The 17,836-nt window shown below is 42.9% G+C and overlaps 1 protein-coding gene across 4 annotated transcripts in view; it reads left to right on the top strand.

Moving 5' to 3' along the window:
• Positions 1-17,836, top strand: part of Pak1 (p21 (RAC1) activated kinase 1) — a 99,605-nt gene that overhangs the window by 58,611 nt on the left and 23,158 nt on the right. For 2 of the 4 annotated variants that reach the window (XM_057755966.1, XM_057755965.1), the window contains exons 2-7: positions 578-791; positions 6,921-7,021; positions 7,465-7,612; positions 11,371-11,408; positions 15,435-15,551; positions 17,371-17,545. In XM_057755966.1, the coding sequence (XP_057611949.1) occupies positions 602-791; positions 6,921-7,021; positions 7,465-7,612; positions 11,371-11,408; positions 15,435-15,551; positions 17,371-17,545 (769 nt within the window). In that variant the 5' untranslated portion in view covers positions 578-601. Of the gene's footprint in view, positions 1-574; positions 792-6,920; positions 7,022-7,464; positions 7,613-11,370; positions 11,409-15,434; positions 15,552-17,370; positions 17,546-17,836 lie in introns of all 4 variants that reach the window. The other 2 variants (XM_057755963.1, XM_057755962.1) reach the window with 1 other exon arrangement.

Here is a 17,836-nt window from a genome sequence, read left to right as displayed (position 1 = left end):
CAAACTCAGTCCATGGGATGCTGCTAGGTGCTAGCTCAGGGGTTCTCAACCTGTGGGTCGTACATCAGATGTTTATAAGCCACAACGGTAACAAAATTACAGTTATGAAGTAGCAACAAAATAATTTTATGATTGGGGGTCACCACAACATGAGGAACTGTGTTAAAGGGTCGCAGCATTAGGAAGGCTGAGAACCGCTGTTCTAGTTAATTTTCGTGGGATGAATGAATGGACCCAAAGAAGCCGTGGGATTTCACTGCATCTGGTGTTCTTGGGTTTCCCACTGAGTTCTTGCCTGGCCTGCGTCTGCTTTTCAACTACAGTGCAGGGTCTGTCTGTCTGTCTTCTGTAGGCTCCGAGGTGAGAATGCAGAGAAAAGAAAAATCTTAGTTTCACTTGTATCAGTGCTTGGCACACAGTAGGGATTGCATCTGGGTTACTGACTACATGGGCTGGTAATATTCATGGCTGGCAGCAGAAGGGGTGTATAATTTGAATTTTAGAACATTTTAAATATGTATTTCCTTGTGCTAAAAAATAGTAGGAGTGACTATGTTATTCCTTTTGATTCTAGTAGCTGCTGCTGCTGCTGCTGGTGACAATGTCAAATAACGGCCTAGACATCCAGGACAAACCCCCAGCCCCTCCCATGAGAAACACCAGCACAATGATCGGAGCAGGCAGCAAAGACCCTGGGACCCTTAACCACGGCTCCAAACCTCTGCCCCCGAACCCGGAGGAGAAGAAAAAGAAGGACCGATTTTACCGATCCATCTTACCTGGAGACAAAAGTAAAGTATTTAATTTGTTTTCATAATTTTTGTGCTTTAAGAAGGAATACAAACCAAAGCAGATCATCTTCCCCCCCTCCTAATCATCTAAATGAGAGGTGGCCTTCCCTGACTTCATTCTCCTTCGTACCTTTTATTTTCGTGTTAACTATTCTCCATGTCTTGCCTTCCTAAAGTGGCTAAAACCAAATGAAAATTAGACTCATTGTTCAGAATTATATTTGAACAGAATTCTAAGAATAATTTTGTTCCTGTTAGCTATCAGACAAATTGAAGACATATCTATGTATGTGTCTCTTGTTTTACTTTTTAAAATGTTTATGAAATTATAAAACCTAAGCACTTTATAAATGTCTTGGTTTGGAGTTTTCTTTTGCCCAGATTGCTTTTACTTGGAATGCCTTCTTTGCATATTTTGATTCTTGTATTTTTATTTTCTGTCTAGATCTCTGTTTCCACACTCAGATTGGGGATTTAGTATCAGGAAGGAATGGCTGAGCAAAGAAAGCAGAGATAGGAAGGACTCACTGAGTTCACTATGAGTAAGACTTACTAGGCTACCTCATTTCCTGTATGTGTGTGTGTGTGTGTTTGTGTGTGTGTGTGTGACTGGATCTCACTCTGTGGGCTGTAAATGCTTGCTATCCTCCTGCCTTGGCCCCCAAGTGCTGAGATCGCTGACATAAGCACCCTGCCCACCTTCCATTACCTTCTTATTAATAGAATTTGAAAGTTGAATAATTAGAATCTTAACCGTGGGTCTGAAAAAGTCACTGACGTCCTTACAGACAAAGTAGTGGGGACATAAAGGTCTGAGTGTCCCCTGGCTTTTGCTTGGCACTAAAATGCTGACTTCGGTGACCGTTGACCTTAAGTAAAGTTCTCAGTTACCCAGGTAGGGGCTCTTCTTGTGTGGCTTTCATCTGTGAATAGTATAAACTTCAGATTCAGATGTGCCAGATTCTCCGCCATCAAGGAAATCAGACAAGAGACGACTTTCTGAAATTGCATATCTTATAAGGAACTTGCATCGCAAATACAGAAAGAATTACTACAACTTAACTCAAAATCAGATAACTAAGCTTAAAACTGGGCAAAGGATCTGAACAAACATCTCTGCAAAGAAGATAGACAAATCACAATTTAACATATGAATTAATGTTCAGTTATCATTAATTTCCAGGGGAAAAACGAATTCAAACCACATGAAATGCCACTCCACGCGCACTAGGATGGCTGTAAAATGGGTGGATAATATCAAACGTTGGTGAGAATATGGAGGTATTTGACCTTCATAATTGCTAGTAGGAATGTAAAGGTAATAGCCTAAGGGAAAGGATTCTGGCAGTTCTTTAGAAGCTCAAATATAAAGATATGTTACTACCCAGCAGTTTCACCAAAGAGAAATAATGCTTTACCCTCATTTTTCATAATACCCAAATGTGGGAGCAACCTAATATTAAAAGTAAAATAAAACCTCCATATAATGAAGAAAAAAGTCCTGAGCCATACTGCACTTACGAATGCTTGAAAGTTAAGGAAAAGACCCAGTTACAGTGGCCACGTAGTGTGTGGTTCCATTGTCTAGAAATGTAAATTCATGGATAAAAGCCATGTTAGTGGTTACGTAAGGATGCAGGATGGGTAAACAGATGGGATTAAGGGAGTGATGGCTAAGAGATACGGAATTTCTCTTTGGAATGATGAAAATGCCTGAGATGTCGTGGTGTTTGTCCAGCTCTGAAAAGACTAAAAGCCACTGATTTTATGCTTTATAGGTGAAGTATACTAGTATGTAAATTACATGTCAGTGGAGCTGGTGCGTGTATGTGCGTCCATGTGTTGTGTGTGGTGTATGTGCACATGTGGATAGCGTGCTCATACACCTGTCTCATCAGAGGAGGACACCCTAATCTGTCACATTTGACCTTATTCCCTTGGAGAAAGGGTCTCTCACTGAACTTGGAGCCAGGCAGGCAGTCAGCAGGCCCCAGTGACCATCCTGTTTATGTTGCCTCCCCCCAATGATGGGGTTACAGACGCACATGGGCAAACCTTGCTTTTGACATGGGTGCTGGGGATTTTAACTCAGATCCTCATTCTTACACAGCCAACACGCTTACCCGCTGAACCGTTACCCAGCCCCCTTTATTTGTTTTTAACTAAGATTCCCATCTAAAACACGAGGTAGAAGCGGCACTCTCATGCGTCATCGCGGCTGAAGGGAGTAGTTTTGTGCCAGGAATCTAGACACCTGGGTTATAATCTCGCTTCTTCCACAGCTGGATGTCAGGTTTGTGTCAGCGACTTCTCCATAGATGTCTGTGTGTCCATCTAAAAAACGAGAGGGCCAGAGCCCGTGTCTCTTAGCTCTACAACTCTGTATTGATGTAGATGACATATCGCAAGATGCCAGTAGATCAGGCTTGTCTGTGTAGGTAGAGAGAAACCAGGCCACTGTGAGCTATTTTTATTGGTGACAGAGCGAGCTGTAGACCTGGAGCTTCTTCTGCAGTTCTGATTGAGTACCCCTAGGCCAAATTGGGTCTGAAAATAAGTCTTCATAGTTTGCATCTTTGTAGGTTGAAAGCTGTTAGAAGAAGTTCTTGCAAGATGACCCAAAAGCCTGTATTTTCTAGCTTTGGGTTTTCTTTAGATTCCCTTAGCACAGTGGTTTTACTCCTGCTTTAAGACCCTTGTTGGCTATTGTTAATATGTGCATCAGGATGGAAAAATGACTGAGTTTCTTCCATTTCATTCGGAATCTTACTTCAGCGGGCCATCTATTCTCAACTGCAGGTTACACGGCAGTGCTGACAGTCTGTACCAGCACTGCCTTCATATGTATTTGAGGATTGATTCACGCTGCATAGAGAACTAGTCTAGAAATGAACTCCCAAAAACCTGTATCGAGGTCTTCCCCCACATTAACTCTGTCATTTATTGTTTTTAAATACCGTAATTTTAGAATCATCTGCAAAGTGGGAGTCACGCGATTCATGCTCATCTTGTATCAGCAGTGAGCACTTATATACAACTATGCCATGAATGTAAAAGCGTTTTCTAAACTATAAAACCATGCAGATAGGAGGTTATTTTTATGAGATCTCATTCTTTCTTTTGGTTGATACCCATATCTACTGCCCACAACCGCTTTCCAGTTAGAGAGCAGTGAGCAATGACAAAGGTCCCATTGGTGGAAAGGGAGGGGGATGAGTAGAATCCAGTCTTCCTAGAGCGTCGATGGCCTCATGCTGGTGTTAGTGGCTCTCGGCACTGTGTATTGGACCCATGCATGCTGCTTCTCAGAAGTACATGTATCAGCTCCTACCCAGACGCCAGAGGCAGAGACGTAGCGTTGTGTCTCTAAGGGAGACGAGAACCAAGAGGTCCATCACGGTGGTGGTTTAGATTAGAGCTGGCAGTTGGCGGGGTCTGTGGGCATTACCTAATGCTGGCCTCCAGGATGGCCTCAGATTGCACTGGATGGCCTGCGTAAGTGACTGGAAGGAGAAGCTGTAATTGAAGGCTTGCAATAGGTGCTGCTGAGTTGCAGAATTCCATGTGGCGAAGCCTGGTTCCTGTGGTTAGGATTTGGAGCCTTTGGTTTATTCTAAGAAGTCTTCTGGCATTTAGTTTGAAATCTCTTTCTGACTGCATTTTTATGAACAAAGTGAAATTCTCTGAGCCTGGGAAGAGGTTAGTGAAGTTAATTTTAACACTGAACGACAGCAGTGTTGATCTCTCTTACGTTTGGAATGTTTTACTGCCTTTGCTTGGGTTAGTTCAGTTGAGCCAATGAGAGGTGCTGTTTAAAAATAATTTAAAAGTAGGGCTAATAGCTCTCGCTAAAACTTTAGTGTCTGTGGTAAAACATGGAATTTTGTAGTCGGCTGCCTTCCCCAAGCTGAGCCTAGGCTGGACAAAGCCAGAGACAGGAGGACGGCTGAATATGCAAGCTCTTTTCCCATGTTAGCTTCTCAAACCTAAGGTCTCTACTTTCATGAAATCAAGGTAGGTCTTTCTCCTTTCTGTCTTCAGTCATATTTGAATTCTCTATCTTAATCAGCTTATTGAGAAATCTTATATCAGTAGTTGCTAATATTAATGATCACTCATGGTTTTAAGGTTCTTTAGTTTATAAAACCATATATTTTAATTGATTCACACAATAGTTAAAAAAATAAATTGTCCTGGGTTTCTTCCTTTTCTTTTTTTTTTCTTATAATTCTTTTCATTCTTTTTTCTTACCAGATTGTACTGTTTGATACTCATTGTTGTGTTAGACATTACAAGTGGTGTTGGGAATCACCCTTATTTTGTTTTTAATTCCAGAGGAGAGGGATCCAATATTTATAGCTATATTTAGTAGATATTAGCTAGGCAGAGGCAGGGAAGGACATTCCAGAAACAGACAGAATAAGCAAAGGCTTGGGAGAGTCAACAGTGCGCTCAGGATTTCCCCTGCTTTCCATCTACCAAAAGCCAACCAACTTCAGTAATCTCTTACTAGGCCTATTATGATTTGGGGTTGAGGAGCAAAACAGTGGATAAAGAAACTCTCTGCTCCTGGGGGTTCAATAGCCCAAGGCCACAAACCCCACCTCTCTAGCCTCTGAAGAAGGAAAGGTGGGAACTTGTGAGATGGATTCGGAGGCGGCAGACAGAAGAGTGAGTGGCAGAGGCAGAGCTAATTAAGAGTTAATCTTGCCCTCCCAACGAGCTACATGGTTCCCTTTCTCTGTCACTCTTTTCTAGAAACTTCTTCTTCCCTGAGCTACCCTTCCTCTGGGTCTTTACCACCATAGTTCTTCTGGATGTAACATCCATGTCTGTGATGCTATATTCTATACTTTATTAGTATGCCATGGAAGTCATTTATAAATCATAATAAGATGTATAAACATAACATGTCCAAACATAAATAAAACAATACAATTGTATTTCTCTAAAACCTTTTTTTTTTTTTTTTTTTTTTTTTTGGTTTTTCGAGACAGGGTTTCTCTGTGGTTTTGGTGCCTGTCCCGGAACTAGCTCTTGTAGACGAGGCTGGCCTCGAACTCAGAGATCCGCCTGCCTCTGCCTCCCAAGTGCTGGGATTAAAGGTGTGCGCCACCACCGCCCGGCTCTCTAAAACCTTTTAAGGGATTAGCTGAGAAGGAATTTAGAAGCAGAAAGCCATGCGGCACAGAAAGCGTTTCCAAAGCCTTGCTGCATGTACATTCTGGCTTTGAGCAGACAGATGCAGTTATGTCATAAGCGACTGCTCGTCTGGGGATCATGGTAAACCCTTAGCCTTCTCCTTCTCAAAGCAGCTGCTCTACAAGGGAACTTGCCAAGTATATAAATAGTCTAACCCTTAGCAACTGGCATGTAGACAGGGTTCTTATGAAGTTACTGAAGAAAACAATCTTTGGGAGCAGACCTGGGTTCAAATACCAGCCCTTGCTAGTTATGTTGACAGATGACTCTGTGTTCTCATCTAGAAGCAGGTAGTAGTGTTTAGCTTGTAATATAATAACAATAAAGGAAAGCTGTGTGTCGCGTATATACATGGTAAGTTCTTGATGTTATCTCTCCTTACATCTGAGTGCATTTTCTCAAATCCACTTGCAGTTCTTTAGCAGTGGTAGAGGAGAAGAGTAAGGCCCTGAACTTTTATTCCGCTTGCACAATGACGAGGCAGGTCTGCGCCACAGTCTCCTAGTCTACAATGAAGGTTGGCTCGCAGGCTTGTGACGAGCACATGAGATAATACATATGAAGTGCCTGTTAAAGGCTATGGGTGTCCTCTCGGGAGACAGTCTAGCTACAGTGCTTTGAGAGTACTCATCTTCCTTGTTACATAAACTCTTGTGAACTAGAAACGCTAGACGGCCCCTAAGATCGCCTTGTCCTTCTCATCATTGAGTAAGAAAGCAAAGATCCAGAACTATATATTATGGCGAGGAAGAGGTAACAATGGCGTGGACTCTGGATCTAACCCCCTCCCTTTATAGCCTTTGAGGCTCTATAAATATATATGCGTACTGGATAGAACTCGCTCTTCACGGGAACCTGCTGAAAGGCTGAAATAAGCCTAGAAACTGAATAATACCTCTTTTTGTTTTATTTTCTTTTCTTTTGTAGCAAATAAAAAGAAGGAGAAGGAGCGGCCAGAGATTTCCCTTCCTTCAGATTTTGAGCATACAATTCATGTTGGCTTTGATGCTGTCACAGGGGAGTTCACGGTGAGTCCTTGTGTTGGTCCTAGAGTTTGGGCTCTGTGCTGTTAGGTTCGCTTCTTTCTCTTTTAATTTTCTTGGTTGGTTTGTGGCATTTGGGTTTGAAAACAAGGCCCTGCATGTGCTGTACAAAGTCTTTCCACTGAGCTCCGTCACCAACCCAAACAAATCTCTCATAAGAGGTTCCGTGATAGCAAGCTCTAGGTGGGGCACTAAATGCCGGAGTAATCAGACTTGGTTCCTGCTCTGAAAGAGATGAAGCCTGGTGATGGAGTAGCCCTCTTAAGAAAGATACATGAAGGAACTTGTGTAAATTTTGAGGGACCAGGGAAAGAGGTAACTAACGGGCTCATTTTTATCCGCTAGCAGACATCAAAGTGTGGTCTGATATTCTTCCAGGGTCCTCTGCATCCCTGTATTCCTGAAACCCTTTCATGTCTTCCTTTTAGGGGATGCCAGAACAGTGGGCCCGCTTGCTTCAAACATCAAATATCACAAAGTCAGAGCAGAAGAAAAACCCACAGGCTGTTCTCGATGTGTTGGAATTCTATAACTCTAAGAAGACTTCCAATAGTCAGAAGTACATGAGTTTTACAGGTAAGAAGATTGTGTCCATGGTAATCCCAGCAAGAGAAGCTCTCAGGAGCCTGTTGGTGAGCAAGAGAAAAGGAAGTGCCGAGGGTTCTGCAGTATTCTCACGAAGGTGTGGTTTGGAAGTGGCGGCTGAGGTGAAGGCTTCTGTCTAGTTACTGTTCTGTTGCTGCAAGGAGACACTGTGACCACAACAGCTCTTATAAAGGAAGAAACATTTTATTGAGGCTGGCTGAAGTTTCAGAGTTTTAGTCCCTTATTCACAGTGTGACATGGTGGGGTGCAGGCAGACACGGTGCTGGGGAAGGGACTGAGAGTCTACATCTCGGTCCTCAGAGGTAGCAGAAGGAAACTGTTACATTGGGCCTAGCTTGAGCCTAGGAGACCCGAAAGCCTTCCTTTAGCAAGGTCACGCCTCCCAATAGTGCAGCTCCCTGTGGGCCGGGGCTGTACCTAATCCAAACCACCACAGCCTGTTTGTTTTCGTTCTGAAGCTGCCTGTGCTATTTTTACATGATGCATTTTGTGGGGGATGGGGCCATGGTGAGAACATGGAAGCAGGCTCTCTTTCCACCACGTGAGTTCTCGTGTTTGAACTCAAGGCCTCTGGTTGTCATTGCCATTATTTCTGATATTGTTACTTAGTGACATTAGCAAGTATCTTTTAAGTCTCCTTTAAAAGACTCCTTTTGAGCTAGCTCAGGCTGGTTTAGGCTTAGAACTCATGGTAATCTTGGAGCATCAGCCTTCAGAGTGCTAGGATTGCAGATATGAGCCATCAGATCCTGTGTGAGTGACTACATTTTATCATTTGAATGAAAATCAGGTCAGTAGTAATTATAAATGTTCTTTATATGTACTTTCTGTGGAAGGGATTTTTTTTTAGAATGTTTTTGGTAGTTGAATTGGGATTAGAACCCAGATCTTCTCCCTCCTAGTCCCATGTCTTTTGAATTACTTTGCCTCTCATAATTTTATTTGGAGCATGTCCTTCCATGGCAGAGGTAGTTTCCTTTTTCTAGACTAACTTATAATAAAAAGCTTGTATTTCTGGAAACTTGTCTTCTCTCTGTTGGAAAGATTTGTTTATTCATGAGTTTGTGTGATCTGCCTTCATGCACACAAGAAGAGACAGTCAGATCCTATTACAGTGGTTGTGAGCCACCATGTGGTTGCTGGGAATTGAACTCAGGACCTCTGGAAAGCAGTTATATGCTCTTAAGCCCTGAGTTAAGAGCTCCCAAAGCTGTTTTCTTTATAGCATCTTAAGAGTGTTAAAGCAAAGCTAGGCATTGTGGTTTATTCTTGTAATCCCAGGTAATACAGGAGGATTAGGAATTAAATGTCATTCTTTGCCATGTAGTAAATTCAAGGCCAACCTTGACCACGTGAGACTTTGTCTCAGAAATAAATAAACAAACCAGAAAAACACAACACAACAAAAACAAGGGGAAAAATGGAACATTAGATCAAGAAGCATACATACACCAATTCCTCACTGTTTGCAGATAGGAAACACAGAGAAGGCCTCTGGAATGTGCCTAAGTTAGCGTCAGGCCTAGTCTTACTTACTGTTAGCCTGGTGCTCTTGGTTTCTGCAGCCTCCTTCCGAGCAGAATTGTTGGAGAAGGTGAGAGTCAGGATGAACGAGCTGACTTTGCAGGGCGACTTCCCCAGCTAGTATCTGGCTCGTATCAGAGGGTACAGATGGTCGGATGATGGGATGCAGCTCCGCTCAGGCTGCCACGGTAGCACTCGGGAGAGGCCATGCGTCTTCCCAGCAGCCTTTCCTTCCTCTCCTCTGTGCCCACTGGGTCTGCCGTGTTCCTCTGAAGGATTAGATGATTCCTGGGAGGAACTGGGTGAGGCTGCTAAGTAGCCAAGTTTCCTAGTTGTCGGGAAATTGGAACTTCTGGTTAAAGACTTAGCACAGAGATATCATATTGGGATCTGTTTTCTATGCCCGTATGTAGATAAAAGGAAGTCACATGTATGTATGTATATGGATCATTGTCCCTGTGGACTTTTGTATATGGTTGAAATTATAGTACCTTTAAGTGCTTACGAGTGGATATGTGTATAGCTATATACATTCAAGTAATTACATATACAGTCATCTATGAATACATACTTAAATTATAGTTATTGTATTTCTACAGATACATGCACATACTTTTATTTTGTGTATTAACATAGACATGTCTGTGCACTTGTAGGATTTAAGATATTCTGATTGCTAAAGACAAGGGCCAACTCTAGGCACAATCTTATATTTGACAGAGTTTATTTTTAATGTGATCCATCCCTTTTTCCTGTTTCCTCTTCTCCCATATTGTTAATTAAGCTATACTATATAACAGTTGTATGTGTTCTCCTGTGGCTTATCTCCTCTGATTCTTATGTGGCGTATAGGGGTTTCAGGGCAAAGGTTTGTTACCCCCATTTTACACACTCAAAGAAGTTAATTAACTTTAAAGAAATTATATCTTGCTCATTATGATGCAAGTGATATGTTTCTTATTTTTATTTTAGTTCCTTTTTTTTCTTTTTTTGAAAGAGGGTTTCATTATGTAGTCATGGTTGTCCTCAACCTCCCGAGTGCTGGGATTAAAGGCGTGCACCACTACATTGCCTTTGGAAGTGTGTTTTTAACTTAGGCCTCTCAACACTGCTCTTGATAATCCACACAGCTCTCTTGTCCCTATTATTGTTCTGGTTAAGTTTTCTGTGACTTTTGATTTTCCATACCAGTTAATGTTAGGGAGAAAGTAGACTAAGCTGATACCATTTTATTATTTTTTTGTGGAAAACAAAGCAAATTAATTCTGTTTAAATTATGCCTTTGATTGATTTCTCCAGAGCTTAGCCATTTAGGGCTATGGATCATTGTTACTGCTTTCATTTTATTTATAGCTAAAGTTTTGTTTTATCTGTGTGATATATGTTTGTGCACTGTATTCGTGTGTGGTGCCTGGGGAAGCTAGAGGAGTTGGTCAGATCCCCTGGAACTGGGGTTAAAGTTGGGGTGCTGGGAACCAAACCTGGGCTGCCTGCAGGAGCAGAAATACTTCTAATGCCAAGCCGTCTCCAGTGAACAAGGTTTGCTTTAAGAACGTATCATAGATTGCTTCACTTCCGACTTTGTGGATTCTTTATTTGCTGTAGAGTCAAAGAGCCTTTCTGGGCCATTTTCATCCGATAGGATTGGGATCTCGAATGTTCTTCTTCTGGGTTCTTGATGACAGTTATGTCAGATTTGGTAGGATGTTTTCCTGAGCCCACTGGTGATAAACTGGCAACTAAATTCCTAGGACTTTAGAGGCAAATCAAAGACACTCCTAGTCTGTAAATCTCTTCTTTTTTGCTAAAATCTCTTACAGGATTCAGGAACACAGCATGGATACCTTGCCTTTATCTCAATGTCGGACATTTCCTTGACCATTGAAAACTCATGATGTGGGTGCTGTTACAGCATGGTACTTAGATCAGAATTCAGGTCGAATCATCTGTTTAACCTGTGTACACTGGGCAAATTATTATACGTCCCTCAGTTATCCAATCTACTAAAGTGAATATAGTATTAATACCCAGAGCCATGGTAGAGGCTAAAGGAGCTGATAGGGATAATGTGCCCAGCATGGTTTCTGTTCACCATTACCGTCCTCTGCAGCTGGCAAGTGCTTGGCCAGACCCATTTCCTTAGCCCTCAGGAAAGGGTTAATTCTGCTTGTTTACTAAATCTTTTGTCTCTCTTCTCTCTACAGACAAGTCAGCTGAAGATTATAATTCCTCGAACACTTTGGTAAGTTTATGTTTCTTCCATTCTGGCCTAACTGGGTGTGGAAGTAAGGTCAGAGAGTGTGGTAGAGGCCAGGCTGGCCGTGGAGACCCTTACGTCGGTCAGTGCCGCGCTTTAATCTCTTCCCACAGCGAAGGAGCTGGAATGGTGGGCAGAGTTGTCTCTACGGGACAGTGTCTCTCTTCCAGCTTTACAGTGTTGTCGAAATTCTAACCTTGAAGCCAGAAGGTGTAACTTTTAGGCAGTTTCGTTTGTAGGTCTGAACACTGGGAAACCCAGTTTGCCTTTCTGTGGCTCAGAGTTTTCCAGAGTCAAATGAGAGTGACACATCTCCGCCTGGGTTTAGAAAGGAATCTCTGCTCTTCCATCAGTAAGGCCTGCTCATCTGGAGGGCACAGATGCTGTTTAGTTAAGAGCAGCGTTCTCCCCTCTGAGGCTCTAATAAAGTTCTGTGAAGGATTGTGGGAGGGATCACTGAAGAATTGACTTGGACCTTAAAAAGCCCCTCTATGTCCCTCATTTTAAAAGTTGCATTTTTCATGGCAGTTATGAATAAAAATGAGATGCTGGTATCTGTCATATAAAGAATAACACTTGGTCATATAAATAGTAAGCTGTGAGTCTTATAAGAGAATATTATTCTTCATATGGGTGTTACCTTTTATAGAAAACTGTTTATAGCCAGACTTGGTGGCCCTGCCTTTTAATCCCAGTTACTTCACAGACTAAGGCAGAAGAGTTCAGCTTGGGCTGTCAAATGAGTTCAAGGCCTGCCTGAGCTACTTTCAGAAACTCTGTTGATGGAGGAAGGCCATTGGCTAATAAAGAAACTGCTTTGGCCCATTTAATAGGCCAGCCTTTAGGTGGGTGGAGTAATCAGAACAGAATGCTGGGAGGAAGAGGAAGTGAGCTCAGATGCAGGGCAGCTCCTCTGAGAGACAGATGCCATGCTCTCCTCTCCAGAGCAGATGCAATGAAGCTCCGACCCAGGATGGACGTAGACTAGAATCTTCCCAGTAAGCGCACCTTGGGGTGCTACACACATGAATAGAAATGGGCCAAGCAGTGTTTAAAAGAATACAATTTGTGTGTTTTTATTTCGGGGCATAAGCTAGCCAGGCGACCAGGGGCTGGGGCGGCAGGAACACAGCCCGAAGCTCCCACTTCACTCTGTCTCAAACAAAAAGTTAAAAGCTGTCTGAGTGGCAGAGTCCTTGCTCGTCATGTGAGAACCTGTAGATTCCATCCCCAGAACTGCAGAAAATAAAAGAAAGGTACTTACGCCATATTGATTTATTAGACATTTACAGAAGCCCCTGCTCTTTGTCAGGCCCTGTGTGGAGCCGTCAGACAGTCTTACAGAGGATAGGAAGGCACATGCATTTACAGTTCAGTGCGCTGTAAACACCATGAGGTCAGGATCTGTGTCTGTCTTACTAATTGATTTGTCTTTGGCGCTCAGCAAGTTCTGACATTTGCTAAACATTTATTGAATAAAAAGTTGGATGTGTCAATGAACACATCTCATTATTTAGAGCAAGAATTGGAGAGATGAAGATATTTCAGATAGAAAATTACATGCGTGGGGAAAGAGGTTCAGAAGGTATGTGTATTCTGGGAACTGCTCGTAGTTTGATATGTCTGGAATATAAAAATGTGCCGGAAGAGAAGTTGGCGGTGAGGAAGCATGGAAAAATAGGCCAAGTCAAGTAGGAGTTTGGCTTTATGTAAAAGGTAATGAAAGTTTAAAGGATTTGGAAGAGGACGATAGTAATATAGAGCACAGTACCGAGCCACTGGCAAGCCTGGCTGGCAGCAGAGTCGTTTTCCCTGTTGGCAGTTACAGAAAGACCAGTGAGCCAGCCTGGTACTTTGCAGTGTCTTGGGTCCTTTCTTATTCATTATCTCTTTTATTTTTCACAGCAGTGTAGTGAAGCAGACTGTAGCCCTCACTTTATAGGTGATAAAGCTGAGACAGAGAAAGGTTAACTGCCGTACACTTGATTCCTCCGCTGCTCGCCTTCCTCCCATTTATGCTGCGTGGCGTCAGCTGGAAGAGCTGTGTAAACGACAGGGAACGCGTTTGCAGCTGCACTGTCCGCGGACAATGAATTATTGATCCGTGGCTTATTGAAGGCAGGGCCTCAACACAGTGGAGCTGTGACCTATGGGCCACACGCCTTCGTGCTTTATAAGAAGAGGGTGTTATCTATTATTTAGTGGCTGCTCTGTGCCAGACGCTGTGTTAATATCTTCATCCTTAGCGTAATTAATCCTCACAGGTACCTGGGAGGGCGGTGTTGCTGTCCTCCTTTCCTGGGCAGAACAACAAACCTTCCTAAAGACTCAACACTAAGAACCATTTTAGAAACCAATTGTGGAATCAGCCTGTAAACCCAGCACTTGGGAGGTGGAGGCAAGAGGACCAGAGATTCAGGGTTTTCCTTGACTGCATAGTAATTGGATTGGCCTAAGTGACATGAGACCCTATCTCAGAGAATCTATCCGGGGCGGCCTAGATTCAGAGTGAATGTCAGGGCAGCCAAGGTTACACAGAGAAACTCTAAAAAAACAAGAAAGAAAGAAAAGAACTAGAATTCCCTGAATCTCATGCACTCCAGGCTTTTTTTTTTTTTTTTCCCTTTACTGTGTCAGGGAACAGAGAAAGACACGGAAGGTCTTTAAAGGTGACTGCAGTAAGCAGCAGCCATGGTGTTGCTGTAGGAGAAGAGCCCCGTGGCTCATGCCATATGGCTTAGAGGATGACACCTGCCTGATAGTATCTACAATTAGAACCACGCAGACGGTCAAGGACATTTCCCCACAGTTGAGAGCATTTCCCCAGAACTCCCTGTTCACCTGCCTGATAGTATCTACAATTAGAACCACGCAGACGGTCAAGGACATTTCCCCACAGTTGAGAGCATTTCCCCAGAACTCCCTGTTCCATATTTCCTTATTAGTCGTACACTGAGGATGTGATTTTATCATACTGGCATATTACTGATTTCTGTACTGGCTTATACACATTGTTTCTTTTCATTTATGAAATAACCAAGCAGAATTACTATCTCTATGTTACGGATTAAGAAAATGAGGCACAGAAAGATTATGAGTTGTTCCCTACTATAGTATGAGCCAGTTAAAAATTCCATTCTCCTGGACGGTCATGTATTTACTCATTTCATAAATACTTCCTCATCATTTTCTTTGTGGCAGAGCACAGGCCACACAAAAGTGAATGTGTCTGCCTAGACCTTGAGAAGAATCTGATGGTTACCTGGGGAAATAGGAGCCAAAGGAGAGGGTTGCAAGAATCATGCACATTCGGGTCATATTTGATTTGTGGTTTGTTCTTTCTGATACTTGAGGGAAGTTTACACACGAGGTCCTAGAGGTTTGCTCATTTAGCAAACATGATCTTGTCGATCTCTTTCAGCTTGAAACGTTGTTATCTGTGTCTGGGATCTGACTCTTAAGATTCTGTGGTATTTTTATGGCTGACTCTTATTTGTAGAATTCATACTATCCAGGTGTGGTGGTGCATATCTGTAGTCTTATTCAGGAGGCGGAAGCGAGAGGGTCATAATAGGGTCAGGTGTTTGGAAGAAGGGAGACTGGGAGGGATGGCTGTTTAGACCCCTGGTTACTATATTAGGTAGCACAGGTGGTTACAATGATAAAGTATAGGAAATTCAAAACTGTTTTCTTCTTTCCGTTTATTTTCTGCTCTAAGAAGAAACTGAAGTTCTCAAGGATTTGATTGTAGGAGGCAGGCAGGGATCTATAAGCTGACCACAATTCCACAGCTTTAGGTGGGAAAAGGAAGTGTCCAGAGTGTGTGGATATTGATGGCTTAAGGATGGATATTGACCGCACAAAAGTGGAGACTCTGAGGCCAATGAGGCTTTCGTAAGTGGGGTGGGGGGGCGTGGGAGGTCAGAATTGAGTTCCTTCTAGAGAACTAGCAGACCTGGTTTCTGAAGTTCTTTGTCCTCCAGACCAGATAATTTTGTCTTTTCTGCATAGAATGTGAAGACTGTGTCTGAGACCCCTGCGGTGCCGCCGGTGTCGGAAGATGAAGATGATGATGATGATGCTACCCCACCTCCAGTGATCGCTCCTCGCCCAGAACACACAAAATCTGTAAGTCTGGTAATCTGGAAGGATGTATGGTTCATTCAGAAAAGAGGCGGATGGCGGATGGCGGTCCTACAGCTCGGAGTCCAGTGTAGGGGTCCATAGACCTCAGAGCTGGTACAGTCGCTGAACTACATTTGTTTCTCCTCTCCTGTTTTGAGACAGCTGCTCACTGTGTAGTTCAGGCTGGCCTTGATTCAGTGTGCTCCACCTACCTTACTAAGGTTACAGGCATGTCCTGCGATACCCAACTAGACCCCTGATTTGAAGGTATTTCCTGTATGATTAGAGAGAGTAGTGGATTTGTTACTTCGGCTATTCCTAAAGTCCCCTAGGTAATTGGTGTTTACGCTGGTCTAACCTCGGCTGCTCCCCTTGCTCTTTGCAGATGTGACAGGGAGATGATATGGAGAATTGATGCATTTTATTACATAAATTATTCCAGTCTTTTAGGGGGCAGGAAATTACCTTGCCAAAGGGTTTTTTCTTTTATGGTAAATATATAGTGTTCAGCCCCTCCAGAGTCTTTGATGATGCTGACAGACCCAGGGGAGTTTATAAATACATTAGTGCTATTAATACGCTGGGCATTAGGAGTGCATTCGCATGCCGGATGCTGGTAGTGACTTCTCCTTTAACTTCCTCTGAGGTTCCTGCATTTCAGAATAGCCTCCGTCTCTCCCGCACTTGGCAGACTCATGTGTTTGCCTTTTATTTGATTTAGTATCACTGAGCGGTGCTCACCCGTCAGATGGTTCTCTGAAACACTGCTGATGTTGTCTCGGCTTTTTATTATGAGGAGAACTCCATAATGAAAGAACCATTAGGGCTTAAGCTCTGTGCTGACTGAATGACTAACGGAAGATGCTGTGGAGGAAATCCAATTAAGACGACCCACCTCTTGGCCTGAGAACCTACAGAGGGAATCTGTCTGATTTCCTGGTCAAATTTACCTGTAGGAAAATAGCCTTCTAAATCAGTGAGCTGTCAGTATTTTCCATTGATGCGTCCTGTTTGTGGTTTGTAGGCAAATTTATTTAAAATACTTTTCTCTCTAAACCTTTAATTTTCTCTCTCTCTCTCTCTGGATCATCTATCTCTGTGTTATCTATCTTTTTAATACCTGATATAGTTTTTGACACAGGGACCATGGAGAAGGCAGTAAATATTGAATAAAAGAATAGATTGATAAATTTGCTTTTCTTAGCATTCTTCTCTGAAAAATATATCACTAGTTCCTAATTTATAGAAGAAGCAGGTGAGATATAGAGAGGTGAATTGATCTACCCACACTTAGCAAGCAAAAGCCAGGGTTTGAAAGCGGATAATTAAATCCAAGTCCAGGTTACACTTCACAGTAGCACACATACCACATTTGTGTGTAGAGACCTACACTGGAAGCCAGTTAAGGATAACGTTATAGAGGGAACAGACAGGAACCATAGATAGAGAAGCAAAGAAGGTTAAAATACCCGGGGTGTAATCGCTCTACAGGTTCAAAAATAAAAATTGAGAAATTGTTTTGCTGGAGTGGTCAGAAAGCCAGTCTAGTTGAAAGATCTGGTCCTCCAGACTTTTACTGAGAGTTGTCCTGCTCTTAAGGCCGTCACTAACCATTCTTGTACTATGAAAGTGATACAGGCCATTTTACCCAGGGCTATAGGCTGGGTCTCACCGGAGGAATAATACAGGTTTTGACGTATAAGAAAGACTGAGCTGGGAAGTGGGAGGTTCCTGGGGATAATTCTAAGTGGAACATCCAGAAGAGGTTCTACTACATTAACAAAAGGCTGGTTTTGCCAAAAATCTCCCGGTGATTGTGCAGGTATATACACGATCCGTGATCGAACCACTTCCTGTTACTCCAACTCGGGATGTGGCTACGTCCCCCATTTCACCTACTGAGAATAACACTGCTCCGCCAGATGCTTTGACCCGGAATACTGAGAAGCAGAAGAAGAAGCCTAAAATGTCCGACGAGGAGATCTTGGAGAAACTACGTAAGCACGTTACAGCTTTTTTGATCCTACCTTTGGTCTGTGGCTGCTCAGTCGTTGATGTGGAACGCTGCTGTCAAGATCTGGATCCTAGGTTTCTACCATGTCCCTGGTTGGCCCTGTAGAGCCAGAGCTATGGAGCCCACTGCTCACCATCTGAACTTTGACCTTCTGTATATCCCCAGCTCTGGGTGTGCATTGCCTTAGGATACACAGGGACGTAATAGGAAAGAATGTGGGGTATACACTTGATAAATAGCTGTTATTAGTGGATAGTCTAGATCGCATGGAGAA

This window comes from Chionomys nivalis, chromosome 23, assembly GCF_950005125.1.
Source record: "Chionomys nivalis chromosome 23, mChiNiv1.1, whole genome shotgun sequence".
NCBI lineage: Eukaryota > Metazoa > Chordata > Mammalia > Rodentia > Cricetidae > Chionomys > Chionomys nivalis.
This window is presented reverse-complemented; position numbering and strand designations above follow the sequence as displayed.